Genomic DNA, 19511 nt, shown 5'->3' on the forward strand with positions numbered 1-19511 from the left:
TTTAATTACAAATTATCTGTTTATTGTGACATTATCATAATGCCAAGCTGCAATTTTTAATCATAGTTTAATTTTAAAATTAATCGGCGCCATTGACCCCTAAGCGAGATATTCATAATCTATAAAAAATCTCAACCACTTTAATGTAATTATTTAAAATTTTGTGTAATTAAATGGATAGTCAGCATAAAGGGGAGTTTTTATATATTGAAGTAAATTAACTATGCAGAGAACAAGTACAAGGTATGACAATTCCTGGACTACATGTTTAAAAAATATACATGTGAAACTGTACACCAGTGGCTACTGTCACTTTCAAAGTACTCCCCTCGTGCATATATACATTGACTTAGATGGCATTCCCATTTCTGGAAGCATACCCGGAACTCATCTTTAGAAATACCATTGAGTACCTGTATCAAATTCTGTTTGATATTGGTTATATTAGAAAATCTACGTCCCATTGTATTTTAATTTGAGGATAGCCAAAAAAATCACAGGGACCTAAATCAGGTAAATAGGCACGATCTAATTGAGTAATCATTTTTTTTGGCCCGAAAGTCTTTCACTGTGAATGCAGTGTGACATGGTGCATTGTTGATGTTTCCAAAGTGCACATGCAGATCTTTATTACCACTCCAATAGCTAGTTAACAATTCTATCAGCTTGCAGTTACATATGTATTAGTTCAAATGGGATTTTGATACAATCGTCGCATGCAAAAATACATGCCATTCCGGGAACCAAATTGTCACACCTTTTATTTGTGAGACTGAACTTTTTAGTGAGTTGTTGCTATTTGTTGCTTCTGATAATTGAAATTTTAATGACCATATGGCAAATTCTTTGTGACTAATGAGACTTCGTCCCTTGCATATCTTGCAGATTTTTTTTTAATTAAATGAAGTTTATCTGCTGCATCTGACATTAGGAGTCCAGCATTGCATCTAACATTAAATAAATTTGTAATTTAATATCAATTCCATTAAACTTCAGTTTATTTGATAGCTAGATGGCCAAGTCATTTCAGATATCAGTCTATCATTCTGAAAGAACCAAGATCAATTCCTGGTGAGTAATTTCCCAGGAATTTTTCAGGAATGGGCTGTCTTGTTTATATCAGGCTCCAACTTATACTATCTGGCAATCTGCATTGTGATACTGGTCAAACTCATTATGGGTATGGAAGAAAGGTTCTCTTAGTGCCTATATCTTTTAAACAGTCATTGTTAAATTAAAGTCATTACAATTATAATTACTGTTAGTTTGGAGTCTTTTTTGTCCCTGAATGCTATTATAATTTATCCTGTTGGCAACTTTTTTCTCCCAGAAGAACACAGACCTTTTTCTTACTTGCCCATTATGGATTTGGCCAGGCTCACAATGGGAGTGACCAGATGTGAAAAATGTGGCCTGATATATCCAGAACGGACTACTCGTGAAAATAGAGAAGCTACCTTCGGTCATTCAGTCTCTGCTGCTGGCAGCTCAAACAAATAAATTATCGTGGGCTTTGGAAAATTTGGATGATTTGTTTCTTCTGTAGAGATTTACAAGAGGCTATGTCCCATCTATAAGAGGATGCAGAAAAAACATGAACAATTCTTGTACAATTTTTAAAAAATTAACTTACTTTGACAGCATTATTTACAACTAAATTTAATGAATGAGTCACACAAGGTACAAAAAAAGCTCTAGAATTTATTTTCCTTAAATTTACCATTTATGTATCCGTTGTCATAAAAATTTGTCTTTCCACTACTTTCCGAAGACTACAAATATTCAAGTACAAAAGTAACCGGTTTTCACTTATTTCTACTTAAGTAGTTAAATAATTAAGAGATTAGGGAATTAGGGACATAAATAAAGCCCTGCTGAAAGAGCCAGAATTTTACTTAAAAGCTTAACCGAACCATCTCTAGCCAAGTACAGTGGGGACTGATTTCTTCGTAATATTAGATGTAATAAAGACAGAAATTTTTCCAGTTCAGCGAGAGTGACCGGAAAAGTTGTAACTTTTAGAAATTTCCATGGACACCTGGTCCTAAAAGGAATTAGTTAGAAAACAAATGACTATTAAGTTTAACATATTTAGATTTTCACAGCTACGGCGAGAAACATTTAAAATTTACAACAACCCCGTCGCGTCCTTCGAGATATACTAGTGATGCGACAAAAGAGGCATTTGACATTAACCGGTATCGGCACCCTGGGGATTTGGCAGTCCACGTGTATGCGCGCTCCTGCAACCATCTTCGATTCCATCCATTAGCTACTCGTAGGGAGCTATTTGACTAAGTGCATTGTTTTAAGATTTAAAAAGTAAAGAATATTTTATATTTTTATGTACGTTTCTTTACAAAGCTATATTTAATTATAATTTTCTTTAAAAGTATATTCGTATTGAAGAATATTTTGTACCAGGTATGTACCGGTACATCCACCACACATTTTATTTCACCAAGTTTTTATTATTTTATTTTTAATTGTAGTCCTTATATCGTGGCTAGCGATTCAGAATGTAATTGTGATATTATAAATACATTTAGAGAAGTCTACGGTTTTTATTGAACAAACGAATACGAATGGACCCTAGACCATCCTGACGCGCAATTAACTGGTTGCCCCTGGAAGTAGGCTTCTTACAGAAACACGGCTTCCCTATCGTCAAATGTCACGGCACGCCACTGGTCATTTGTCAGTTATGCATTCAACTGGAGAAGCAAGCCAATGACAGCCTTTCAAAGAAAACGGGTTGTGTTACTGATTTGCTTATCTAACTGTATTCAAGTCGCTTTATCTTGTAACGCGTCCACTTTTCGTACCCATTGTGGGTCGGGCCCGCTCATAATAAGCGAAATTAGGATCCATTATATTTAGTATATCGCATTAAATTAGTAATTCTGATGTAAATGAGACATATAAAATTTTATTTCTTTTGCTCTCTACTTTGATTTTTAAAAAAATCTAAGCTATTTTTTTGCGAAAATTACAGTACATTAACTCAAATTTGGACGCGGCAACCTATCGCTCTGGGGAATCCGGGATCGAATCCGAACGGGTCGAAAATTCCATAAATTTTTCGGGGGTGACGCCACCGGCCGCCTTATTGTGGGCCTGGCCGAATCCATAACAGGCTTGCTAAAAGGCCCTGTTATATTAGTGCCCACAGGGCATAAAAAGTGACGGCCGGATGGCCGAGCGGTCAAGATACCGCTCTGGGGGACCCGGGTTCGAATCCGGACGGATCGATAAATCCCCAGGAATTTTTCGGGAGGTGTTCCGTCCGGATATGTCGGGCCCCGTCTCTCACCACCCGGCCGCTTCATTGTGGGCCTGGCCGAACCCATAATGAGCTTGATAAAAGAAAACCCACTTAATACCCACAAAGAGTTTAAAAAAAATAAACTGAAATTCAAAAACTCGTTAGTAAAAAATAATTTATTTTCATATTAAAATAGATATTTAATTTTATAAAAATATTAAAAATAATAATAAAATTATTGCTATATTTTGGCTATAAACACGGTAGCACAACGTCATCATTTTAAAAATATCAAAGATGGCGTACGACTCTGGACAAGATTACTACGGAGGTAACGATTATAAATGGGATAATAGAAGCGGAGGAGGGAATTACAGTTATGATTTCGGTTCTTCCGACTTCGGAAGCGAGCCGCAATTCGCTACGTTCGATTATAATCAAGAACTACCATCCACGCCTTACAGAGGAAGCATTTTAACTCCAGTACCACTGAATCCCACGTACACGTCTTCGGGAGATAACTTCGAGGACGAACCCCCCCTGCTGGAAGAATTGGGAATTAACTTCGATCATATTATGCAAAAAACTTTGGCAGTTTTGAATCCATTACGTGATGCCGATGCTGTCATTTTACAAGAATCCGATCTGGCTGGTCCTTTGGTTTTCTGTTTGACGTTTGGAAGTTTTCTGTTACTCAGCGGAAAAGTGCATTTCGGTTACATCTACGGTATTGGCGTCATGGGCTGTCTGGCCATGTACCTCCTGTTAAACGTCATGAGCGGATCCGGAATATCCGTCGGTTGCACCATTAGCGTGTTGGGGTATTGTCTTCTTCCCATGGTGGTCCTTTCTGGAGTTTCCATCGTGTTGTCTCTCAAAGGATCTATGGGTACCGGTTTGGCCGTCTTTATAGTTCTGTGGTGTGCTCTTTCGGCTTCCAAATTGTTCGTCACCGCTCTGGCTATGGATCATCAACAGCCTCTCGTGGCTTATCCCTGTGCATTGCTCTACGGTGTTTTCGCCCTCTTGACCATTTTCTAAGTCCGAGACGCTTAAAAAAAAACTCGATACGACGAGTGGATTTCTATTTATACATCCTATTATTATGTGAATATAAAAAAGTGTCAATGAAAATATATTTTCGTATGTTCTAATATTAAATTTAATTTATATAGCGATAGTTTATATATTTACTAATTGTTCGAACGTTCGGTCGACAGAATTACATAATGTTTTAAATGATAAGGCTATATAAATGTGTGCACAAATACGATAGTGTAAAATATGCTTACATTGTAGAGAACTTGGCTTTTGTTAAATTATCATTCTGAAGTTACGTGTACTGTACATTTCAAATTCTGTTTCTATAAAAATTTTTGTACAAAAGTAGAACATGTTTTTCGGTTTAATGCTGTTAATGTCTGATAAGTGATGCATTGTTGAATATTCATGATACTGAAACTTTCCAGGAATGCTTGCTATTGCATTAATTTAGTGTAAATATAAGTGGGTATTTGGATACAAAGATCCTTCATGTTGCTTTCCCGCATTCTCTACACCGATTTTAATTTTCATGTTCTTTTCGACATATACTTCCACTTCAGTTGTTAGAAGTCATTAAAGCAGTTCCTGATGGCTGCTTTTAGCTGTGCTTAGTCTCCGACATGTAATTTAAAATGGAGTTAAAGAAATTTTCTTAGATACGTTGTCCCAAAGAGAATTATTGTTTCAATTCTCTTCAAGGAAGCTGTTATGTCGGATATGGTTTTGACATTGTGCATGGAATTTGTCATCAAGATACCGATGGCACAATATCATGCATAGGAACTTTGTCAAATTCTACATTCAATAGAAAAAAAGGTATAACTATTTTAAATCTAATGAAGCAGAAAAATATGAATTTTTCTTGTCTGAAAAAAATTAAAATTGTTAAGATCAAACTTTGAACAAATTCTGTAAAATATTGTTGAGTAGAATCATGTAGAAATTCAACTTTAGTACTAAAAACACTGTCTTTTCACTGTTAACTTTCTTTAATTACAAAAAGAATGCTCAGGAAAGTACTTCCAACCTTTATAAAAATGTCTGACGGGTAAAAAATGGAAGAAAAAAAAACATATTTTATAATGTTAATGTAAATTTCTAAATTTTAATTCTTTATGGACTTGAATAGTGTGGCCCATATGCTTAGGAGCTTTATTACAGGATCGTATTTATTTTTTGTTTCGCTTGATGATCACATTTTAGCAAATGAAAGTATTTGTATGAGCATTTATTTTCATTATTAATGATGAAAAGACAGTGTTTTTAGTAGTATTTACTTTATGAACATTTCAGCATGGTGAATTTGTTCGTTTAACTTTAATAACATAAAATTAATATTGAAAATACGAGGACACAAATGTAAAAATATGATTAAATTACAATTCTAAACTGGATGTATTTTAAAGCATTTTAACTATATCCAGCATGTCTTAAGTGGCGTGCACATATTGCGACGACAGATTTCACTTCGTTTTTTATTCCCACTCCCTTTCTGTATACAATTCGTTGTCATCACTGCTTCCCCTCCCCATTCGCACTATCAATTAATTAACAACAGAATATTCCAAAATAAATGAATTATTTTGTATGTGCAAACACTCTAATGACTCTCCCCTCTTGTATGTGCAAACACTCTAATGACTCTAATAACACTCTTCCCCTCTCCCCGTGTCAGCATTTGTCAACACCCTCCCCATCTTGATGTCATTGCAATAAATGCACGTCAACTTATGAGTCTGGAATCCAAGTTTATTTTTACAGGTAAGACAGAACTGAGTAAGGAAGAAATTATTTTGATGGTGGAGTCTGAAATCAGTGTGAAGTTACCAAAGAGTTTAACTGGCTGTATCCAGATTATTATAATGGTGGGAATTCTGGATAAAGCTTGTTAAACTCTCTTAAATAACTTGAATTCTTTTCTTCTTACTCATTGCCATGCTTTACCTGTAAAAGAATAAACAAAGATTAACATAATTCCTATTGTTCCAGATTTATAGGACACTTAAGACTCTTCAGTAAGGCACGTTTGATTACAAATAGATTGTAAAGATTGAAAATTTTATCTTTATTGACTTTTGCAAGTAGTAAACTAATGTCATAAAATGATAATTAATGACCGAATACATATATTCTTTTAGGGATAAATTTTATCGTGAATAAAATTGTATAATTATATAAATTCTTGTTCTTAAATGTCAAGTATTAAATGAACTTTTCATTCGTTTGAATGTCGTATAATTAAATTCTCATATCAAAGTAAGATTAAACATTAAATCCTACATTAAAGATGTAAGGATTTACTGTACAACTTATGTGAATGTGCATCATCATGACCAATTACCCCATATCAAAGATATAATTTAACACTGAATTGTACCTTATTAGAGATGTGCTTACATCCTTTATGTATTATTATACATGATTTACGTGAATGCGCACATTCACGTCTCTCAAGTTCGTGTCTATATATACATGACAGGAACTTTAATGAGGTGCATTGAAGTTCCTGTCATTTAATGAGACTAGATTTTATTCAATGCACTGCACCGTTACAAGTCCACTTAACATTGGATAAGGGAGTAGTTTGCTTGAAGAAGCACACTTCCACAAATCTGATTTTTTCCATTATATTTTATATTAGTGGAACTTCTATTTACAAAGCACCTGATAGTAGGCAATCTGTTTAATTCCTTGGTGAAATTTTTAGAGCAGCAGTCTGCATAAGGGAGCACTATTGTAAGGAAGCTTTATTTAAGGTCACATGATCCGATTGTTTATCTGGACACTTAACTACCTGGATTGTATGAAAATGCACATTTTCTCCAGTTGCAAGGAATGACACTCACACCATGGACACTTGTGTTCACAATGTCTCGCTATTCATCCAGCCAATATTCAATGCTCCGATTTTACCTGTCTGGGTAAACATTCGGATTGTGTGAAGGTGGCCTAAGAGTCAATCTTACGATATGCCTGAGCAGTGGCCCAAGGCACTTTAGAGTCTATGCTATGGTATTTTATAAAAGCAGCATGTTAAATGGGGATCATTGGCCGACAATGCCCATGAATGAAAACATCTCTGTTACTTTTTCTGTCGGATTTTAGTTTTGGTCATTGCCTGTATCAAGTTTACCCAGTTTAGAGTGGTTGTTTTACTATGGTATTTGTTGAGATTTGTTAAAACCATCCATTGGTCAGTTTTCTAACAGTTGGTTGAAAGATTTTGTACAGAATCATAATGAACAGAATCGATTAGACATGCATACAAGAAATAATTACATAATATAGCCAAATTTCTCAAAGACTTGGTAACAAGTAAAGCAGAATTCTGGTACAGAATGGTCGGGGTTACAGAGGAATTAGTTTTAATTACATAATAAAAAGTACATATAAAAATATGAACAAACAACGTTTATATCATCTCAATTGGATGAGGCAAGAAGTGATTAGTGACCAAATTTTGGAGGCAGTGGTGCATTACAGCTTTATGGAACCAAGGAAAATTAAGGGGTCCCATATATATAGTTGATTTCAGACATTTTGGGGGAAATTCCTGGTATTTTCGTTCGTTTTTTTTAACGTGACCTTTGGAAAGTTAATAATATCGACTTTTGTTTTCATTTTTCGCTCTTCTCTTACTATGGGCGCAACGAGGACTTTTTTCCTCCTACCCACGGCTGGCCAGGTTCATATTGCGACGACTGAGTGATGAGGATCAGAACTCAAAATATCCAGGTTAGATTACCCGTGAAAAATTCCTTTGTTTGCTTGCCCGGATTCAATTTTGGATCCCCAGAACACTAAGCTGCGCCTTAACCACCTCGGCCATTAATATTTCTTCGTTAAATTCGCCAAATGTACAGTACATCCATTTATGTCATTCTGACTAAAACATTTCTTTTAATCTACAATTAATATGATTTAATTCAATTCCAATTGATGTCATGTTTAAATGTTCAAGACCATATATATTTTTTTAATTCTTCGCCCTGTGGGTACTAAGCAGGCCCATTGTGGGGTAGGCCAGGCCCACAATGGGGCAGCGGGATGGTGAGGGATGGAGCCCGACATATCCGGACGGACCACCCTCTGGGAGACCCGGGATCGAAACCGGACGGGTCGAAAAATCCCCTGGAATTTTTCGATTCCGGGTCTCCCAGAGCGACGGCTGCCATCAGGCCTCTACAAGACCATATTGAAAAGCCCGTGGTATTAAAACGCACGTGTCGCGTTATCAAATTCAACTCAAATTTCGCCAATTGGATTAATTGCAATAATTAAATATTATAACATACACGTCGATAATAAATATAATATTTTAGTATTTTTTAAATTTCGAATTAATAATATTAAAACTTCTTTTAAAAAAATTAATTCAGTGGATGATCTGGCAACACTTTCGCTCGGATAAAAAAATGTCGGTTTCAGAAATGTCATGCTTGTTGTTCGGATGCTGATGCATGATGTTTTATCGTTTGAGGAGAGGTCGATTATGGCGAATGCTTCACGTATTTCATTCACAAATTTCGCCTTATTGTTCACTCTCGAAATTCAAAGACAATGGCGCCTACGTCAATTTTCAAAAATATTCTTGGTTAGAAAAACAATTGTTGCTGACACTTTCCAATCTTAGCAGAACAAATTCTCTTAGCTGTCAGGTAAATAAAAGATTATTAATCCTTTATTCTATACGCTTCTTGTGATTTACAGTGTTAAATATGTGTATTGTGGTCCCAAAGACCTTATGCTGAAGTAACCTGTGTTCTATGTAATTTTAATTCGACAAAATTTAAACAATTTTATAATTCATTCAATTGTTCTGAACCATAATTTTATTATATTCTGTTGATAAATTTGGAGGACAGTAGCTTGGCTGTGAATTTAATATGATATTACATCTTTGAAGTTCAGATTTAGGTTGTAGGTGCATTCGGCATGGATGCACAAAATGCACGGCTCCCCAGTGGCCGAGCGGTTCCGTTCCCTGAAGACTGGGAGTTTGGTTGTGGGTTCGTGGCTGGTCAGGACGGGCTGGCCACGTGGAGTTTTCTGGGTTTCAGTCTGTAATGCCTGAATAGAGACCAGTTACCCTTAAAAAGACCTCTCGGAAGGCATCCTCCAAGGCAGATTGCCAGAGTGTTGCATTGCCATAACTTAACAAACAAACACAAAATGCACTAAATTGGCAATTCCCAAACTTTTTCGAGTTGTCGCCTTGCCTGGTTCCATAAACTTATACACAAAGTCCCCAACCTGTTTTCTACTGTGTGAGAAAAGCTTGAAAATATTCTTAGAAAAGCTTTTCTACAAACCTCACATTCTGTGTTGTTGTTATATATTGTTCTCCATGTCTGGAAACCATTAAATGCAATCTTACCCATTGTAACGAAGGAAAAGGAAAGATTGATGACCGTGGGTAGATCAAGATCCTGCCTCTAGCATTCCCTGCTGCCCCCTTGCTTCTTTTTGCACCTTATATTTACTCATCACCCCCAGGGGCAGTAATGCCACTTTTGGAACAACTGTACTAAATGTTTTTATGTGATGTTGCCGTACACTAAATAAATGCACTAAGCGCATGTCAAACAAGAATTATTTTGGGTACTATGGCAAAATATGATATATGTATATAATACAACTAGGGAATTCGATCCTGGTCCTTATTTCTAATCCCGGGATTTCGGGATTATACTTAGTCGATCCCAGGATTATTTCGGTATTGAGGGTTAATAAAAAATAAGAAAATCTTACAGAAATCAACAAATCAAAATTTAGACAAAAATCAACAAATCAAAATTTAGACAAAAATCAACATATTTTACAGTATACACCTAGCTAATTTAATCACTCTAACTAATCAGACTCAGAGTCAGACTAACCAGACTTAAAATCACTCGGTCTTCATGTTAAATTTATTCTTTTTTAAGCATCACTGAGATCTCTTTAAACTTGCATAAATTGAAAAACCTTTATGTAACAAACTATGCCAATAAATGTTGAAAATTAACAAAAATCTCTCTTAACATCGACTAAATAGACTACTTTCATATAACAACCTAGTAAGTAGGTAGTAAGATAAGTTTCTTAGCAAAAAGTATTTAAAAATAATATTAATCAGTCACATTTTTCTTAAATATAAAGAAAACTAATCTAATAGGAACATTCTAATTTGAATTGCGAAAATATGATCTGAGAAATAACAACGCATCCTGTGTCTCATCACCAAGTCTGCTTCTCAATTTGTTGCACATATATGCAGCTGCTGAGAAAACGCGTTTAGGTTTGATGGAAGTTGGAGGAATCGTTAGTAAATACTTATAAGCCCGTTCTAGTTATAGCTTCGAGGACACGGGGAGGTTGGAAGAAAACAGTCCGGTCGACACAGATCGGGATTGTAGGAGTAAAGGCTACAATCCCGATTGTTTCGATCATTGTAAGCATGCCTTTCTAAAAATAAACACGTTAATTTTGTAAATTCGGTCTCTGTGTGAGTCTCTCAGCATCCAGCAAACCACTACTCCCAAACGTAAAAAGACTTTCTCGCATCATCCTGACAGATCACGGGCAAGGCGGGGGTCGTAACCTTTTCACCTAAGGTCGACCCCCCTAAGCGAGAGGCGTCGGGTCTATATTAACCACACTGGCAAAACAAGATGGCTGACACATTGACAGGTAAAACGCACTGAGTAGTGCTCTCGACTGCGCCAGAAAATCGATTGGCGCCCGCGAAAATTCAAAAATACAAAAATGAAGTATATTACCAAGTAACCCAGTGAGAACTGCTTGCCTATCATTTTAGTTCAAAATACAAGAAGTTTTATTCCAAGCAAGCATCGCAAGCCCGCTAGGTTAATTTCTGCTGCTTGCTTGGAATAAAATTTCTTGTATTTTATATTAAAATTATAGGCAAGCAATTCTGTAAAAGGACTGGCACTGAACGTTTCGCTTCATGCAGTCTATTTTGCAACTTTTTTAAAATGATGTCAATCCCGAAAATCTCGGGATTAGGAAAACTTAATCCCGAAAATTTTCGGACTGAAAAGTAGTCGGGATCCCGGGATCCCGATTTTCGAGATCCTGGGATCAAATCCTCTAAATACAACGTGTGGAAATTTTTTAAATTTCAGAATAAAATTGTAAAAACTAATAAAATTATCTACCATTTAAATTTTTTGCAGTTGTGGAATCAACATATACTGTCATTGTAGTGTTCCCAATTTCCATTGGCATTTCTTTCATGTGGAGGAATCTATCTTGACACATGATTTGCGCCATTAAGGGAGTAGTCATTTTGTGTGTTAACAAATGACACAAAAATGCTCGTATTAGCAATGATTAACAAGAAATGTATAAACAGTGGGCACTCGTTTACTGTAGAATCTGTGTAGAAGGTGTGCTCTGCACGAGTGCAGAGCACACCTTATATGTGACAATTTTCTTTAGTTATTGTAAAATATGTTTTTACAACAATTAAGATCTAAAAACAGGCTGTTTTAATAACTTTGTCATCAACATGGAAGCAATAGTCCAGAAGAAATGGAAGAAACTTTGATATTTATGTTGAGAATGAAAACAAGCATACAGATAATTTCTAACTAGCTTATAGTGGAACTTTGTGGTCACTCTACATGCTATAATTAAAAAAATTCTGATAAATTAATCCTATTAATAAATCCCTTTATAAATAATCTTTTTAAATAATAAATTATCATATTTGAAAATAATAATTAGTAATTTTAGTATTGATTGCAAATTTTTATAATTACAATGCATTACAAGCTGGTATAGGTGTTTACAAAAAGTTATTTAATGCTAGGATGTCAAATCTTGGATAACAGAATGATTCTGAATTGTTGTTTAATGTACCTTACTGTTTTGTATGTTATGCATGTAATTAATAAAATAATGTTCGGCACTCTATTCTATGTATTATTCCATAGCAGAAATAAGAGAGTTGATTGAGGCTATGCTTTATGCAATTTTGATAGTGGGTATGTGCAATGGCATTATGAAGTGTGGGCAGGATGGCAATTGAAAATAATTAAAATAACATTACATAATTTATGGACAATCTGTGAACAAATCATGCCCTACTGTAAGTCAATAAGAGCACTTATCTAATACAGATTCGACAGTAACATTTGAAATTACTCATTGAATGTAAACTTTTTGTTTGATCAGACTGTATCTTATTCTTACAAAATAAAATAAATATTTGAATTTTACTTACGACAGTATTCATTTAATCTTTTTAATTGTTCTTTTACAGTTGTTAGATTGTCACACTTTGAAAAGAGAATATCATGCTTTATCAAATTTTCCTCACAGAAGTAATATCTTAGCATTATCTGATCTGAATTCAAGTAAGTTACTTTTTATAGAATATAAAGAAAATTCAATTCTTATAACTATATTATATTTAAGATTAGTACAAAACTTGAAATATTAAACACTTTTTTTAGAAAGAAGATTTTTTTTTTTCATTCAGAGAAGTGCTATAGATATAACTAATAAAAGAAACACTGTCTTTCAGCATTCCATAATAGCATCAAAAGACGTGTTTCTTTTGTTGTATAATTTTTTGATGTTGAAAGTTTATCACTTATTTGAAGTGCTATAGATTCTTTGGATAAAAAAATCTACAAAATTAAAAACAATTTTATCTATTATTGAGTGCATTTTTGTGAATTAATTAGCAGAGTTTTTAATTGAGTTTCCAGATGGATGAGGTTGTTTAATATATCAGTTTACTGCCATGGGAGCGTGCGATTGAATCTTGGCAGCTGAAAAACTCTAGGAATTTTTATGATGGTCTGTCTCGCATTATCTGATCATTTTGATTGTAGGCATGTCTGAATCCCTGAGAGATATGACAAAAGTCCTATCTTAATGTTCACAGAGTGAAAGAGATTTAAAAAAAAAAACAAAAAAAGCAGTCTTTTGATACAAAAAGTATCTTTGCTAAAGATCTATTTGTTGAAAAATCAATATACAGTGGAATCCCGTACAATGCAGGGAATATGTTCTTTGTTATAGGAAATCGTGTTATCGAGACTTGCATTATCAGCTCATTTTATGCAAGTTTAAACCTAGGCCCAGAGGTTGAAGAAGAAAATGTTTACCTCTGGATGACAAAATTCAAATTTTGTATGAGTACTAGTTGCAATTTTTTTGTTGCGTTATACAAATTCATGTTATATGGGAGTTCACTGTATAGCGATCAAAAGCAGACAATATTGTTTGCCTTTATGAATTTTGTTCCGTTATTATTGTCTAATGTATATATAGTGACTACAAAGTCTCTTTAGAGTCTTCCATTTAGAGAATATCTTCATGACAAGTTCAATGGATAATATTAATAGATTAAATTTGTATATAAGACAACGTGGTCTTCTCAAAGTCCAGATTTAATAACACTTGATGATTTGCTTTACAGCATTACTGAATAGAGAATTTCTCATCGGTCTTATAAAGTCAAAGATCTGAAAAGGCATGATCGCGGACTGTTTTAATGGTTTATAATCATCAATGTAAAACAAAATGTCCAGAACGATAATAAATTATGCAGAAAATGGAAGAGCATACATATTACTAATAAATTTTAATTACTATATATAGGGAGTAGAGTTTTACCAAATGAACTGAGCTGAGCTACAGCTTAGAATTTTAACATTCAGCTCAGCTCTCACCTGGAGTCCAGAATATTGGCTCAAATTCCAGTTCAAGGTAAATTTCTTCATCTCAAAATGGGATTTGCTGCAACACACTCGGGTTGTTGTTAAACTAAGCGCTGCTCGCAGCGTTTCTAAGCGATGCCGAGAGCACTGTTAAACTCGTTTTCTTGAAGCGCTGCGAGCAGCAAATTTCTCAGCGATTTCATTGGTTCAAGGTTAATTCACTTATTTACAGTAAAATGAACACTGACTGACTGATGTTTTATATTGTTAATGAGATGATAGGAGAAATGTTTGTTTTTTTTTTCTATCTCATTTATTATTATAAGAGACATTTCAGAATATGAGTCATAGACTTTTTTTTTACTCTGAAAACTTTGTATTTGCTAGTCCCATAGTGGGCTCCTAACGTTAAACTAGTCCCTGTGATAGGGCTCATAAAATTGTTTTTTCATAATCTATATTACCTTTATTATACAACTTGTGTTAGGGGTGTGAGTTTTATACTTACCAATTACATAAAAGACACATATAAGGATAGGATAGTGTGTTAATCTCTAACTTTTTGACTCATCCAAAGCTATAGAGGAGCAGAACAGTGGTGGCTAAACTGATAGGTGATTCAGCAATTTAGAATAGGTTTGATGGGATTTGGAAATGCATCACATGGGTGAATTGCCAAGATAGTGCTAACTAGAGGACTTACAAGGAAACTGGCCCATATTCAGGTTTTAGATATGTGGAAGAAACCTGGAAAGTTCCATGCAGCCAATCCATTGGTCTGCCGAAAATTGTGCCTATCATGTCATTAACAATGTATGATGACCAGATGGCTGAGATATTGAAGATTTCAACCTGCACTCTGGCAAATTCTGTTTGAGGCTGGATAAGGAACCTCAAATTCTTCACAAGTGGTCTGTCCTGGTAAGTCAGTAAGTCAGATACCATGTCTGATCATGCAGAAACCCCATTGTTTGCAACTTATAAATAATTTTACATTAAAAATTAATCAAAACAGTAACTAGATAAATTTGATTTAAGAAACAAAATTCTTTAATATCTTTAATTTACAAAGAAAAAATGTTTTCTGCTTTCCATATTTCCCACCAATTGCATACATTGTTCCGAATGCAGCTCGTTAAACTCTTCAATGACTTCACACTGACTGAGGATTTCATTGTCAAAATAGCTTGAATTTGTTCTTTACTCAGTGCCATGTTTTACCTGTGAAAGAATAAATGAAGATAACATAATTAGATTGTTGGAATACCATGTATTAATATATAGTCTAGAGCAATGGTGTGTAAACTATTTTCATGTTTGACCCCCACATTTTGTGTAAAATTTTGTTGCGACTTCTGGATAGACAGTAGACATTTTTTTAATCATCAAAGTAGTTAAAGTAAAATTCTTTCTGGGATTTGCACTTATGTTTCTGCCTTATTAGAGGTCTGAATAAAACACATAATTTTATGAAACAGTGGTTTTATTTATGCATATACTTGTTGAAGAAAAGCCTTATATTTTTCATTGTCAAATAAATTTCTTTGAATTTGGCGACCCCGAAAAGTTTTCTTGGGGGTCGCGAGAAAATTTGTTAATGAGATTATAGGCACAATTTTGGCCAGACCAATGGACTGGCTGCACGGAGTTTTCCAGGTTTCTTCCACAGTTTGCACACCACTGGTCTAGAGAATGCATAATTCATATAATATATTTCATAATTATAATACTATATAAACATAATCAGATGGCCAAGTGATTAGAGTGGAAGCTCATCACTGGGGACCAGGAATTGGTTCTGGACCTCAAAATTTTTCAATGGGTTCATCGGGATACATTAGGCCCTATTCTCACCATATTGCCACCCCATTGAGCTGAACCCATAATGGGCTTGCTAAAAAAAAGTCTCTCTAGATGCCCACAGGAAAGAAAGAGCAAAACAAAAAAATATTACATAGGCTTATAAATAAATAAATAAATAAAACAAAGAAAAATTATTCGAATTTTTTCTGTTGATTTGTATTAATACAGTCAAACTTCATTAATTCAGACTTGGTTAATTTTGAATTTTTGGATAATTCAAATGAGTTTTCCTATTAAATGTAATGGAAAAATTACCTGTTTAATTCAAATTTTTTTTTTTTAAATTTTGGATAATTTTAAGCTACAATATCCTTATATTTCAGAAATTACTGAAGTTCAGAAATTCAAAGCTGGAGTAGCTTAGTTCACACCATAGGGAAAAGCAAATTCTAAAAGCAAAAACAAATGCGAAACTCGTCTAGACTACAAAAAGCAGAAAACGATTGCGGATTTTGAGCAACCAATCATTTACAGGCAAGAGAGAAATGTTGTCAGTAAAAACAAAACACTTCAGACATTCTGTTTTTAACCACTATTGCATATTTCCTACAAAAAATGAAAGATATGCTAAAAAGAAAATGATTTTGGATGGGAAAAATGTTTAAAAAGTGAGAATTGCAAGGATATCACGTTAATTTTGACGTCTTTTCTGTTGTGTATTTTGTAAAACTACTAGAAACATCCAACAACAAACGGCACTGTGATAAGTGACAAAATTATTTTTGCGAGTGAAATATTTGACAGTTTTGAACTTCGGAGCGATTTGCAAAATGATAAAATTTACTGAAAATGATATCATGTTTTGCACTCTGTTTTTTTGTTTTCGCCAGTAATTCACTCTCAGTAAGAATTAAGCTTGACAAGAAAATGTGTCAATTAAAGTAAATACGCTATATCTGTATTACTTAAAAATTATTAATGAAATTGCTTAATTTGAATTATTTTACACTCCCCTTGAACTTCGAATTAACCAGTTCAACTGTACAAAACAGGTGTATCAATTGTTAGAATAGCTTATTTCTAAAATAGATAAAGTCATCATCTAGGCTATTAGGAATTTTATTAATTAGATAATTTAGGATCAATTTAATATTTTTAAACATCTCGAAAAAGTCTATTACAGCATTCTAAGAGTAGCGTTTATAGTCTAAGTCTATAAGAGCAGGATTGAAAATTTACTTTTTCTACAAACAAAACATACATATTAACTATATTATTTGTGTATTTAAAGTTAAATTCTTCTCTAAATATTTAAAAATTTAGGGAAAATTTTGACAAATCAATATCCTGATGATTAAAATCCTGATGGATCTACATAGGAAAAATGCACACTTTTAACAGTGAACTGATATTTTTAATCGCAGGCTTTTCACTCGTTAATGGCCCATTGTTGGGCTTTAAAAAAAATAGAAAGTCTCAAGAAAAATATTGTCTTGTTGTTTGAAAACCAAAAATGGCCGCTAAAGGATTGAAATGTTTTGATTAAAAATATTGGCTCGTTAATGATATGCAATGACAAATGATGTACATAAGTAAATTGATATTGTGGTTTTGTTTTATGACAATTTTTTTCGAAAAACATTCGTGAAATTAATTCTTAATGATTCGACACTCAATAAATTTTATTTCTATGTGAAAGACAAGTTAATCGTTTCCTATTTATAGGCATAAAGCTGGATTTACACAAGTGCTGCCGAACTCGATTTTGTCAGCCGACTGGTGGTAGTTGTGCTGGTTAAATAAAGTGTCACTCGGATGCCAGGCAGAATGGTTTTGTCCTTTTTCTGGCCCCACCGGTATTTTGGGCCATCAAAATTGGATTCAGCAGTTCTAGTGCAAATCCAGCCTGAATTTAAGGTCGTGAGATTTATTAAAAATTATGATTTTTATTTTGTAGATTCTATAAAGCGATGGCTACGGATAACAAACAGTTGGAACTCCCAGAATAATAAAAGCGATAAAAATAAGAAAGATGACGACGATGGTTTGTTTCGTGTAATTTTCTTACTGTAATCTTAAAAATTTTAAGTGTAACATTAATAATTTTCTTAATTGAATAAATAAGTTATATATTTTAAGAAAAAATTAAAAAGTTATTTAGATTTAATTTTTTTTAATAATTTATATTCTCTCTGTCTCATTACTTACATTTTAATTGGTAAAAATGCAGTTCTGAATGAGACAGTTGGGCTCATTCAGAACTGATCAGCTGTTATCAGAGCTGTACACTTTTCTCATAGGTGTAAAAAAAGTAAAAAAAAAAACAAAAACCGGTGGTCTACATGTGTTTTTCACATGATATGACCCCTCTAAATACCAATCAGGCTGCTTGTTAAGTACAAAGTAGACTTAACAGAGCACACATTGTGACTTCATTGTTTAAAACATGTAATTTTTATATTGTATTGTTAAGTTATTAATAATATAAAAACTGCCATCAATATGTGTGTGTGTGAATTCCTTATAAATTCTGCAATTTTTGTCCAATCCAGATGAAATTTTGGTTATATTTATTTTATGTTCTAATGGAAAGTATAGGCTTCTTATTTTGTGAAAATATTAGCTATAGACTAAATGTTTTATCAATTTCAGGTCGATGATTGTACTTAAGTTGCAGTGACGTCAGTGATCTCGTTTAGTTCATGCTTGACTACGGAATTTCCCTTAAGTAGCATTTTTAAATGTTTCAGCAAATGGTGTATTTTAAACTTACTTAATTAAATTTAAACTTTAAAAAAAGATTGCCGCAATGTGTCGCTTCTACAACAACAAAAAAAACTATATAGTGACCATGTGATATTCATTATCCAATCAGAAGTAATGATCTAATGAGCCTGTTGTCTAAAATGTGTTATCACACATCAACTATGCTTCAACAGACAATATAGGCTACTTAATTTGTAGAAACATTGGCCTCAATTTTCTTGAATTTCTTGAAATCTCTACTCTTCTCAATTCTTCAGTCCATCATGCTTGGTGGTGCATTTCTAGTTTATTATAAAGCATTTAAAATTGTATTATAAAAGTGAAAGTTTGTAAATATACATATGAAAGTTTGCACATGTATAAATCTGATTAAACAGAGTCACTCTAACAATCATTTCACAAAAAAAGGAAGTTTCCAATCACTTTAACCTTTCTTTGTAGGCTTTGTCATCTTTCTAAAATCCTATAAGAAAAAGTTGTAAGTGATTGGAAGCTTCATTTTTGCGAAATGGTTGTTGTAAAGTGTCTTCAGTTTAATCACAGTTTTATCTTTTTATAATATTTAAATTATTTTAATGTATGATCAGTATTTTTATCAAAATTCATTGAAAAATAAATAAATAAGGACAGCTTCATCCATACCCTAAGATGGTGTTTTTCAGCCTTTTCCTAATTCTTCCTAAGTTTTCCCAACTTAGTAATTTTTTCTTGCAACACTCCTACTTTTTTACCAAGGTAGAATCATTGTGCTCTTTGTACTTTTAGACTTTCAGTAATATACATAAGAAGTGCTATGGCATTTTCCATCATTATATTTCATGACATCCTGTGAAATCCTGGCATCCTGGTTGAAAACCAATGCGTTAAGAGGTTACCAATTATCAGGAAATCTCCAAAATACATGTTTTATAAATTGATTAACCTCAATTGCCCAATGACTGAGGAAGTTAAGGCAC

General features: G+C 33.7%; 2 protein-coding genes across 2 annotated transcripts in view; both read left to right on the plus strand.

Moving 5' to 3' along the window:
* The first annotated feature begins 3545 nt into the window (after positions 1–3545).
* On the plus strand, positions 3546–6640 carry LOC111627378 (protein YIPF5-like). Its single transcript, XM_023370939.1, has one exon. It carries the CDS (start codon positions 3563–3565, stop codon positions 4304–4306), a length of 744 nt encoding a protein of 247 aa, XP_023226707.1. The 5' UTR covers positions 3546–3562; the 3' UTR covers positions 4307–6640.
* Positions 6641–8697: 2057 nt separating this feature from the next.
* The window catches only part of LOC111627379 (paraplegin-like), a 42495-nt gene continuing 31681 nt past the window's right edge, over positions 8698–19511 (plus strand). Inside the window, exons 1-3 of the mRNA XM_023370940.1 lie at positions 8698–8967; positions 12579–12672; positions 17747–17833. Coding sequence (XP_023226708.1) covers positions 8770–8967; positions 12579–12672; positions 17747–17833 — 379 coding nt within the window. The 5' untranslated portion in view covers positions 8698–8769. The remainder of the gene's footprint in view (positions 8968–12578; positions 12673–17746; positions 17834–19511) is intronic.

Source organism: Centruroides sculpturatus, unplaced genomic scaffold, assembly GCF_000671375.1.
Source record: "Centruroides sculpturatus isolate CEXI.00-Female unplaced genomic scaffold, Cexi_2.0 scaffold378, whole genome shotgun sequence".
Lineage (NCBI taxonomy): Eukaryota > Metazoa > Arthropoda > Arachnida > Scorpiones > Buthidae > Centruroides > Centruroides sculpturatus.